Source organism: Rhinoderma darwinii, chromosome 4, assembly GCF_050947455.1.
Source record: "Rhinoderma darwinii isolate aRhiDar2 chromosome 4, aRhiDar2.hap1, whole genome shotgun sequence".
Lineage (NCBI taxonomy): Eukaryota > Metazoa > Chordata > Amphibia > Anura > Rhinodermatidae > Rhinoderma > Rhinoderma darwinii.
The window spans coordinates 353,116,652-353,129,374 of NC_134690.1; the positions used below are offsets into that span (position 1 = coordinate 353,116,652).

At 41.5% G+C, this 12,723-nt stretch overlaps 1 protein-coding gene across 4 annotated transcripts in view; it reads right to left on the reverse strand.

The window, feature by feature from the left end:
• RALGAPA2 (Ral GTPase activating protein catalytic subunit alpha 2) overlaps positions 1-11,228 on the reverse strand; it is a 283,670-nt gene extending 272,442 nt beyond the window's left edge. For all 4 annotated transcript variants that reach the window (XM_075862975.1, XM_075862976.1, XM_075862974.1 and 1 more), the window contains exon 1: positions 10,806-11,228. In XM_075862975.1, the coding sequence (XP_075719090.1) occupies positions 10,806-10,911 (106 nt within the window). In that variant the 5' untranslated portion in view covers positions 10,912-11,228. The remainder of the gene's footprint in view (positions 1-10,805) is intronic.
• Positions 11,229-12,723: the final 1,495 nt, after the last annotated feature.

The window sequence follows — 12,723 nt, forward strand, 5'->3', positions numbered from 1 at the left end:
CGGTTGTCTGTTTCCAAGGGCAACCAACAGATTTTTTTTAATACATAAAAAAACTTTAAAAAAAACTCAGTTAAAACATTCAAGGCTATGCAAACCTTTGTAAGGGATTATTTTTTTTTTAATAAAAAGGTCATTCTGTGTGATTGGTCAAACGTTATAATTAGTTTTGATCAAAAAATATTTTGACTTTTTGAGATACAGCTGTTCTGTATTCGCTTTTCAGGTCCACAGGACTGAGTGATTCAGGTCTTAGCGAACAATACAGCTGTTCTATTTTGAGAATACAGAGCAGCTGTATCTCAAAAAGTAAAAATAATTTTTAATAAAAACAAATTAGGAAGTTACACTAATCACACTGATTGACACTTTTATTAAAAATTGAAAAAAAAAAACCCTTCCAAAGGTTTACATAGCCTTTAAGTTTATTCCTTCCACTGAAAACATTGCCAAAGTAACGACACGTTTCAAATAACAGCCGGATTTGCACAAAAACGCAGAAGTCTCGTTACTTTCGAAGAAACTTGATATTTTAACCGTGTTGCTGGACTTCTAGATGTTCTTTAACTTTGGTTTGCAATCCACCAAGTTGGCGACGCTCACTGCTCTGAACAACCCAAACGCTGATGCACGCAGTAAAGACTGCTGTTTGGTGAAATTACTTTTATTTTCCATATGGCTATTGCTCTTTGGGGCTCACAATCGAATGTCCCCATCTCTGATACACACACACACACACACACACACACACACACACGCTGGAAGCTTCATAGCGATAACTTTTTCTCTTTCCTCCGAGGTTGCACTATTTTTGACCAGCAGTTAATAAGGTATGGTAAACTTAAAGAGGCTCTGTCACCAGATTATAAGTGCCCTATCTCCTACATAATCTGATCGGCGCTGTAATGTAGATAACAGCAGTGGTTTTTATTTTGAAAAACAATCATTTTTGAGCAAGTTATGAGCTAGTTTAGATTTATGCTAATGAGTTTCTCAATGGACAACTGGGCGTGTTTTTACTTTTTACCAACTGGGTGTTGTACAGAGGAGTGTATGAGGCTGACCAATCAGTGACCAATCAGCGTCATACACTTCTCATTGTTCCAGCCCAGCATGATCCACAACACAGTGTGATTGTGCAGTGAAAGACGTAAACACGCCCAGTTGTCCATTAGAAAGGCTCATTTGCATAAACATAAAATGTGCTCATAACTTAGCCAAAAATGGTAGTTTTTTAAAAAAAAAAAACACATTACTGTTATCTACATTGCAGCGCCGATCACATGCAATAGGAGATAGGGATTTGATAATCTGGTGACAGAGCCTCTTTAAGCAAGAATTGTGGTTCACACACATGTATATTAAGTATATTTCATGATCATACTAAAGCCTCCTGCAAGGAATACAGATTTCCTAAAAGAGATTTGTATCGGTCTGAGACGCCTGTTTATACAAGGTGTCTAGGCAGCTATAAGAAAACTTTTGTTAATGAGTCAATATTGACACCTTCTCAATATTATAGAATTATCTCAGAGTACAGAAGAAACATTCGTATTCAAAACAAATTCTCTTTAGGTAGCCAATAAATGAAATGGGTTGTCTAGTGTGGGGAACCTTATCGGATAGTACAGATAACCTGTCAAACCTAATCATGGCAGTGTCAGCCAGTGTCAGCCAGTGTCCCAGAAGGATGGCTCCTTAGTCAGTGCATTCATTCAGTCAAGGGTTCGGCAAAAATATATTTTACACACTGAATGGATATTAGTAAGTTGAAGCACAACCTGGTGCAGACTATTATTAAACAATTGAAAATTCTCTGAATTCCTAAAAGTGTAAAGGAGCACAGATGCTATAAAAAGGTGGCAGCATTGATGTGGTAGCCAAGCATTGTACCACATGGAGTCCCTGCTGCGTAGTACAGGGCCGCAGGGGACACCGTGTGCCGCCATATACCCTTCTACACACGGCCCTGCCATGTGCGTGAGGCCTTAGGGAAACATATTCTATCAGTCGGATGAATTCCTGGACCTGCTTATGAATGATTGATCCTGGAGTGTCCCAACAGGCTGCTGAAGTCTACAGTACTAAGACAGTCTATGCACTCTCACCACAGAATAAACAGTCTTCTCTAGAGCGATAACTGGATAATATTTGGCAGGCAACTTAAAAGTACATATTCAATTAATATAATAGGTTAAAAGCAAAACAAGCATTCTGCTCAAGCAATATTAGGAAGGAAATATGCTGGATCGCTGCTGCTAAGGATTTCCTATAGGCCTTAGACCTTTTAAGTGACATTTCAAACAAGATTATGAACTACTTACAACTGTATTGTATGTTATTGTAGGATCATAGTCCTTACAGGGGTAAAATATGCCATAACATTATAAATCGGTGGGGGTCTGACCTCTTGGACCCCCACTTATCCTGCGAACCAAGGAAATCGAGATATTAAGTGTACATATCACCCACAAATTCTAATATGTTCCAGAGACATGTCATTGTTATCAGTGAGGATCCAGGCGCTGGGACCCCTCCAATGTGAACTAATGATCGGTGCAAAACACAACCTGAAATAAACTTGCACGCTGAGCTGATCCGAGTGCACATGTCGTGTTATAGAGGAGGCTATATGGACCTGTGTATGTATGTTATATTAGCCTACAAGACGTGGTTAATCTGCATTCTAGAATTTTTGCAAAATTGTGTCAAATTGACTGGAACGTGTGAACAGTCTAAGTGGATTTTATCCAATTGTGGAAACAGGCCTAAATCACCTGCCCTAACTTTCTAGCGCCCCCTGCATTACGTGCAATGCATTCAGAAAGTCTTCAGACCCTTTCACATTTTGTGATGTTGAGACCTTGTGCTAAAATAAAAAAATCAATCAAGTTTTTCCCCATTATTCTGCAATCAATACCCCATAACGACAAAGTGTAAACAGAATGGTAGTAATATTTTGATAATTTATTAAGCCCCATTTGTGTTGTCTTGGCTGTGTTCTTAAAGAGGCTCTGTCACCAGATTTTGCAACCCCTATCTGCTATTGCAGCAGATAGGCGCTGCAATGTAGATTACAGTAACGTTTTTATTTTTAAAAAACGAGCATTTTTGGCCAAGTTATGACCATTTTTGTATTTATGCAAATGAGGTTTGCAAAAGTACAACTGGGCGTGTTTAAAAGTAAAAGTACAACTGGGCGTGTATTATGTGCGTACATCGGGGCGTGTATTATGTGCGTACATTGGGGCGTTTTTACTACTTTTACTAGCTGGGCGTTCTGACGAGAAGTATCATCCACTTCTCTTCAGAACGCCCAGCTTCTGGCAGTGCAGATCTGTGACGTCACTCACAGGTCCTGCATCGTGTCGGACGAGCGAGGACACATCGGCACCAGAGGCTACAGTTGATTCTGCAGCAGCATCGGCGTTTACAGGTAAGTAGCTACATGGACTTACCTGCAAACGCCGATGCTGCTGCAGAATCATCTGTAGCCTCTGGTGCCGATGTGTCCTCGCTCGTCTGACACGATGCAGGACCTGGGGCAGGAAGTGAGTGACGACACAGCGTGATCTCTCGAGAACACGCTGTGTCTGCACTGCCAGAAGTTGGGCGTTGTGAAGAGAAGTGGATGATACTTCTCATCAGAACGCCCAGCTAGTAAAAGAAGTAAACACGCCCCGATGTACGCACATAATACACGCCCAGTTGTACTTTTACTGTAAACACAGTAAATGGGAGGCCCCCAGAGCAAAATTTCAAGCGTCGTAGCAAAGGGTCTGAATACTTATGTCCATGCGAATTTAGAGTTTCTCATTTTTAATAAATTTGCAAAAATGTTGAAAATTTTCACTTTGTCATTATGGGGTATTGAGTGCAGAATGATGGGGGAAAACTTGATTTTTTTTATTTTAGCACATGTGAAAAAAGTGAAAGGGCATGAAGGATTTTCTGAATGCATTGTATGTAATGCAGGGGGCACTAGAGAGTTAGAGCACTACATGTGCTAAGGTGATTTAGGCCTGTTTCCACACTGGATAAAGTTAATTTAGACTGTTCACACGTTCCTGTTAAGTTGACACAATATTGCAAAATTCGCGTCAGGAACGGATATTAACCACGACTTGTAGGCTGATATAACAGACTTTATAACTCCTTTGTCTTTAGGTCTAAATAAGGCTAGAAATAGATGAGAACATGGGTAGCCATGTCATTGCAAGTAAGGCCTTATTCACAAGCTCAAGACGAAGGCTCCATGCACACGACCCTAGATTTAGTCCGTAATTACGGACCCATCCATTTCTTTGGCCGACGGACACCTTCCCGTACATTTACAGGAAGGTGTCTGTGCTGTAGAAACCTTCCATAAAAAAAATAGTCCATGTACTATTTTTTTATTATACGGAACGTGCTCTCATACTTTATAAAATGGGAGCACAGCCCGCAAATATGGTCGGCAGTCGTCGGCCGGCCGCGCCGTAATCACGGACCGTTATCACGGGCACTGTCGTGTGCATGGAGCCTAAGACAGTATTCACAGGTAGCGGTCAACTTGCGCTTTTTTTATTTTATTTAAAAAAATACATTAAAAAATTAACAAAATTGACCACAACGTGAGAGCTCATGGTGCAAATATATAAAGGGAGTATACTTTAAAGACACCATGGCCTCATAAATAAATGCCCACCGGCTGTTGCCTATACTAACCAATCAGATCACTTCTTTCATTTCCAACCTTGACATGAATGTGTGTGTATCCAATTTCTACCAAAACCTTGAATTTAGAGAGGGCTGACGCTCTGCTGTTACTGGATGAATTCTAAAGTGGTTGTATTAATAGTACAACATCATAGAAGGGCAGTTCGATGCTCGACCCTCCTAGGAGCCAGAACGGACCCGGCGTGCCCATGCATTACATGGTCAGTCATTCATTCATTGATTTGAATGGCCGGCAGGTAATGCTACATTTGTATAACTAGCCATGGCTTTCCCCAGCGCTTACAGATGAGGTCTTTGTGGGGGTGATTCCCAATATGTTAGGAATTTCATGAATAGCAATTCCCTGTAATGTTCTTAAACTGGCTATAGAAGTGGTCGTCCTGGCTCTGTATTTGAGGAAATCTAAAGAACTTCTTAAACTCTGCACCCGGCAGTATCTTCCTTCCGTGAATGTCAAGCCCACGACTGCTCCTGTGTGATTCAGCTGATCAGTGTTTACACCGCACGTTCCTCAGGAATAATGAACAATCTCTCCTTACACCTCAGCATCTCGCTGCAATAATGAAGAATGACGGTGCAATCTCAAGTCAGAGGAAGAATGGAGACAACAGCCTTCACATCATGTATTACTAAAACCACCGCAGGACAAGCAGCGCTCCGATTATCTAGAGCCACGTAAACGCAGATAACAATGTGTGGCCCTCATACACTATACATGTCTATACTGTGGATATACTGGTACAATACACACCAATGGAAATGTCTGCAAGTAATATTAGTATAAGCGTCTCATTCTGATGTCAGAACTTCAACATTATACAGAGATAAGCGGCGCTATATCTAATTGAATGAGTTTTTTCTCTACGAACATAACCCAAAAAAAAAAAAAAAAAAAGAAGGAGGTTCTTCAGCAGCTTCAACATGTAGTAGGTCCTGTTCACAAGGCCGTCATTGCTTTCGTTCTAACGTCGGGAGCCGCCCAGACAGACACCATTAACTATCTTCAGGGTCAGTCCTGGTTCTATTGTGGTGTCCGTCGTTTTGATGGTAAGAATTGCGCTCCATGCTACGCTATTCTTCCCGCCAACCATGACGAAACTGCCGAACTGCTCTGCACAGAGCCTTTGGTCACTCGGTTGTCTGCTGCTACAGAACATCATAATACTGTAGACCTTTTGAAAAGGAGGAGGACTTTCCATATCAATTAATGGTAGACACGAATCTCCCGTAACTCTTCAAAAAGAGGTTCTGAAGCAGTTAAGGTATTATATACACGCAACCATAAACAACGAATATAAGAAGTCACCTCCGAGTTCCGTATCCCACATATAATATGGGGTGTAGAACATCAGTAGGACATTCTGTGCTAGAAATGGAGCAGCAAAAACGTCCCAGTCCAATATTGAAGATTTTGTTTTTGCACCACAGATGATAAAATGATCAAATAAACTGGATCAATAATTCTGACCATTTACAAAAGGTTTAGAAAACACAACCAAACCAGTCATAATATCAAAATGTTCAACACAAAAAAATATTTCACGGACTGGTCTCGTTCCAGGTCTTGTTTTTTTTAATTTGAGACGGAGTAAGGCTATGTTCACATGCCGAATGTATCCATAGGCCCCATAGACCCTACGTATGTTAAAAGTGTCCTTTTGGTATGCACGGGAATACCTGCTTTTCTGCACAGAGAATTTTTCTGGCATTTTCAACCGCATCAAAAAAACGCTTGTAAAATGCAGGCGTTATTAGAATGTAACAGGTGTTTTTTTAAGGCGTTTTTGAAGTTCTATAGATAAGCCTATGGGAAAAAAGTCACACCCAGAGCATGCTGTGTCTGGGAAAAAAAAAGCCACGGACCACAAAACTGCTTCAAAAACACCACAAGCCAAAACGCAGTTGTGTACAGCGCATTCTATATTTTACTATAGACTTTAATGTAACATCTGGCCGCACTAAAAAAGCACCACAAAAACAATACTAAAAACGCTACCAAAACGTGGTGTGTGAATCCAGCCTTAACTGTATAGGAAAGCGTAGCCTATATAGGATACCATACAGTGGCATACGTCGGGCCTTTATGTTTGGCACATATGACAGATTTCCAGACAACAACCAAAATAATGCAGCGGAGACAACCCAAGAAGATAGGTTGGTGGTCCACCCTGGTGTTATGGTTGGTTATTTTCTCGGCAAGCGACTACATAGCAGTGAGCTGCTGCTTAGCCTTAGTCGGCAGTGATCAGTGAGTGACACACTGGAGGTCTATGCTCCAACAGCGTCACCCACCATTCAGTGTAACATCTGGTGGCACATCTCAATAAGTCTCTAGAACTTCTAGACACCCACTGGTGGCAAGTGGTGACCGGTACCAAACGTTGATTTTGGATCATGTAAAATGGTAGGGAGCCGGGGTGCCCACATGTTGTCTATCTACCATAGTTCTAAATAACTGCTTCAAACACCAGAACGGTCCCAATAAACATTGGATAGGACGACAGAGACCAAAATTTCCATAACAACATGGCCCTGAGATGGGGAGAGTGAAGTTTTTATCTGATAAGACATTTTCTCATTACTTATTCATGAGAACAGTAGGTTCAGACAATGGAGCGCTGCATTACTGAGAACATTGTGGGACTGATGAGTTCTTTAACCGGCTATATTGAGAGCCGGGGAACATCAAGACTTTATTGATTAACCTTGAATAACCTGCCATTTACGCAAAATAACCAAGATGACTAAGGCCCCATGCACACGACTGTAGATTTTATCCTTAATCATGGACCGTAATTACGGACACATTCATTTCGATGGCTGATGGACACTTTCCCGTATATTTACGGGAAGGTGTCCGGGCCGTAGAAAGCCTCCGTAAAGAATAGGTCTTTTTTTTTTTTTTTTTTTTTAAACAGACCTTGCTTCTATACTTTATAAGGGGAGCACGGGCCTCAAGCGCGGACTCTCCGGCCGGCCGTAACCACAGACCGGAATTACGACTACGGCTGTGTGCAGGGGGCTTTAGAGAAATAAAATGTAACCAAGCATAAACAAGCTCTGCGTACACCTTCAAAGCTGGCCATGAAATAATGGATGCCCAAGAACCTACCATAGGATGCCACCATTCCTTATTCATGACAAATTTACCCCTTAATGACCAGGTCTGAAATCAATAAATCTCATCTACACGGTGCGTTTTTTTTCTGCACGTAAATTAATTTAGAAATCCGCAAAATGTCAATTTATTGCGCGTTTCCGCTTGCGAATTGTATATGACTAGTTTTAAAAAAAAAAATCACCTATTTCAAAATCAAAATGTAAAAACTGAACCTAAAAATGAATAAAAAAAATGCACTATTAGGTGCGGATTTTACCTGTGGTTTTAGGTAGCGTAAATAATGTGGATTTTCCACAACGGATTTTGTTGCGGAAAATCCGCATCATAATATAGTACTAGCAAAGTGGATGAGACTTCAACAAATCTCACCCACATGCTGCGTAAATGCTGAGCGGAAATGTCCGCAGCATGTCAATTGTATTTGCATAAACGATGATTTGTTGTGGGTTTTCCCCATTGAATTCAATGAGGAGGTATAACCCGCAACAAATAGCAGATGTTGCGTTTTTTTGCAGCGGAAAATATGCGATTCCACCCCCAAAAACTCAACTGACACAGAATTCTGTGTTTCTTCAGCCAGGCCGGCCTGCTGAGGTGAGGTTTCAACCCATGTGACCGCTGCAGCCAATCACAGGCTGAAGCGGTCACATGGGATGAAACGTCATCTCAGGGCTGCAGAACGTCATAGGGAGGCGTTGCGATGGTAAGTATCGATTTTTAAAAAAAATTCTGTGCAGTTTTTCGTTCGGAACTCACTGCGGCACCAAGGGCGGATACGCGGTGTGCTTTTACGCAGCGTATCCGCCCTGTATGAATATACCCTCAAAGCAGATTTTCTGCAACAAATCCTGCAAAGCGTGCATTTAGCCTTAAAGGCTATATGCACTTTTTAAAGTTTTGCTGTTTTTATTAAATCCATGAAATATTTTTTAAATTTACTTTTTTTTCTAACATTTTGTTTGCTTTTTCCGATACAGCTTCTATGTATCTTCTATACATAAAAGCTGTATCGTTTGCTAGAAGACAATTTTATCAGTTCATCTGAGCTGACGGCTTGGCTGAGAGCGGGTCCTGTGTGTGTGTGTCACACAGGATCACAATAATATTGATCACATCTAAGTTGATGGATTCTTTTAAAAGTGTATATAGCCCTTAAGGGGTTAATAGATCCGATATACCAAAAAAAAAAAAAAAAAAGCTTAGTATTCTTCCCAAATACATCTGGATCAGTGTAAAGAGGTGGTCTCTTCAAATCCAACCCTAAGACCATGAAGATTCGGCTAGCTATACATTTTCCTTACAGCCAATGCTACATTACGGCTATTAATATGATTGGGCCAAGCCATAGCTTTTTAGCAGGTCTCCATTCTAGCTCATTGAGGGGGTCCCGAGTGGGGAGATATAATGGGATATATGGCCAGGAAATGTTCTTATGGGAGAAACCCTCTATGTGACCTGTCCTGTCAAACGCATGTCAAAAGAACAGCCAATTGTATGGATCGAGGGGTGAGAACAGAAGAGTCGGTCGCTGAAGCTTGGTCTCTTGGTTGTTATCTTATAGACCGATCCCCTGATCATATTACCATTTTTTTTTCTCTTACCAACACTGTTCTGGTATTATCTGCTGTTGTTCGAGGAATATTCTTGTCAAAAATGCCATAACCCCAGAGGAAACCTGATGTACCTCATTATATGTAAATGGGATCCTTGACAGCTATGTAGGATCTGATTAAAAAAAAAAAAAGATCCTATATAGATGTCAGGACTCAGTTAGGTCCAGTTCACATCATGTTTTTACCCTACGTCTAGCATGTACATCAGGAAAGATCTTGGCATACACACTAAAGGTGTCCATAGGGGCTCCACTAGCTCAACGGGGGCCAAAAGAGTCCTTTTGGCCTCTGTTGGGCTGCTATATGTCAATATATATCTATATACACATTATTTTTTAAGGATCCTATAGCGCGTTAGTAGACTACACTATTCCATTCCACCAAAAAAAGTCTAATGCACGATATCCTGTGTGACTTATGCCACTGTATGCCATACATGATCCCAGGTATACGTCTAAAGTAGAAGTCATGTGCACGTCAATAACTTTTCACGACATTCTGCATACGTTAAACGGATACTATAATAGTCTATAGGCAACGTATATGCTAAATGGATGAAGAGTGGCATCTTTCATCCATAGACTATAACGGTATCAGCCATGAACTCTCATAACCCCAGTTCATGACAAAAAACGTGATGTACACATAGCCTAACGCACAGAAACCACGAGACTAGTGTGAACAGAGCCTGAAATAACTCTGGTCCTCCCATTCTACTTGCAGTCCTTACAATGGGGGACATGGGACAACCTCCAGACATGTATGGCATATCCTACAAATATATATATATATATATATTATATATAGCAACTACTTACGTTTGTACATATGACAACATGCAAATAAAATACTGCAGGGAACACACGCTTTCAGACACACACCATTAATACATCTGTAAATGTTTTGACACTTCAGATTTGCTTAACCAAATACATTGAATGGATCTTCTTCCTTGTCAACGGTTTCCAAAACAGCCGAGACACCCCAGCAACCCCCCTCTAGGGGTATACAGGACAGTATATACTGCGAGGACAGCAGGGGCAGACTGCTGTACAGTCCCACTCATCAGGTATATGTAGTATTTTACTGACCGGCGCAGACTGCTGTCATTCAACCAATCGACACAACAATTCATTGTAACAATGTGATTGATGTCCAATGAACACCCCCGATCTGCACAATATAACTCCTGTGCCAAATTCACGTCACAATAAAAATACAATTAATAAATATGTTTTATTTTTTACAATGATTCCCAGAAAGTCAATGACAATATTAGCACCATGAGCAGTGTGTCTCATTACCAGCCAGATGAGGGATATGAGGGGTGACCCAGTGCCCCCATCACTACTCACCCAGCACAGCTCGCAGGTGCTTCAGCCGGGTAGGGACGTCCTTCTTTGGGTCCAGAACTTTCTGTGTAGATTTCTTGAGGTCTCCATGACTTTTGCGGGAGAACATGCCGCTGGGGGCAGAGGGTCAGCAGGGTAGGTAGGTGACCAGGGTGCAGATGTGGGGGTATTATATGGGGACACCACAACTGGAGGATTACTGCATGTCCTGGACACTCGTATTGTTCTGCAGGGTGGATGATGGGGATAACAGTCCGAGCCTTTGTGCAGCTATGATTGTACGGTCGCCCTCCCCTGCCTCGTCCCTCTGCGGTTTCCCGGCTCACTGCCCTCTCTTTCCTGTCTTCCTTCCTGGGGTGTGTAAACACGGAACTGAGCAGCTCTAACGTCAGACCAGCGCTGGGAGGAGAGATCCTAGTAGGCTAAAGGACCTTTCATGACGTCATGACCATGTGACCAGTCACATGGGTGGGAGGAGCCAGACGCCAGACTGTTTTGTTGGAGAAGGTTCATGTGGTTTTCTCTCCATTATTTTCTACTTTACTATATGAAAATAGCCTCATGAGCGGGTAACAGGAGATCCTGAACCTTAGAAGAACACACAGCGCTGCTTGTCAACAACTCTGCACCATCAATGTTACACACAGCTCTGCAAAGTACACATTACATACACAGCTCTGCACCATGCATGTTACATACACAGCTCTGCACTGTACACATTACATACACAGCTCTACACTGTACACATTACATACACAGCTCTGCACCATCAATGTTACACACAGCTCTGCAAAGTACACATTACATACACAGCTCTGCACCATGCATGTTACATACACAGCTCTGCAAAGTACACATTACATACACAGCTCTGCACCATGCATGTTACATACACAGCTCTGCCATACACCGCTCTGCACCATGCATGTTACATACACAGCTCTGCACTGTACACATTACATACACAGCTCTGCACAGTACACATTACATACACAGCTCTGCACCATGCATGTTACATACACAGCTCTGCACAGTACACATTACATACACAGCTCTGCACCATGCATGTTACATACACAGCTCTACACTGTACACATTACATACACAGCTCTGCACAGTAAACATTACATACACAGCTCTGCACCATGCATGTTACATACACAGCTCTGCACTGTACACATTACATACACAGCTCTGCACTGCACACATTACATAGACAGCTCTGCACTGTACACATTACATACACAGCTCTACACTGTACACATTACATGCAAAGCTCTACATGGTACACATTGCCCTTCACCATGCATGTTACATACACAGCTATACACTGTACACATTATACACATTGCCCTGCACCGTGCATGTTACATACACAGCTATACACTGCACACATTACACACACATTACACACATATTGGGTGATATCACATCTGTCATATATATATTTGATCAAGAATGTATTTTGACACTATTCTTACCTGTGAATGAAATATTTTTTGCTAAAAAGAAAAGCGACTGAGTAATTTTTGCCTCGTTCTTTCCTATATATACTACAATAACTAGAGACAATGGAGGCGTCTCTTATAGCATGTTGCACCCATATGCCTATTTAACAGGGTCTACAAGTTATACTGCTTATACATGGCATGATTTGTCATTCAGACAGATATAGTTTTTCTGTGCTTTTTTTGTTATCATGGCCATAAACGTAAATTTCATTGCAACGTGCGAAAAAGCCCTCTTTGTCACGCCATATGGGAATAAAGGGCACCAAAATGTTGTACCCATCCATCAGGATTTTTCTTTTTATTTATAAAGGTGGAGGTAACTAATTCCCCACCTAATATTTGTCAACACATTTTAACGGTTTGTTCGTGGCCATTTGAGGGTGTTGTTTCGGCCTATGCTGACGCTGCAA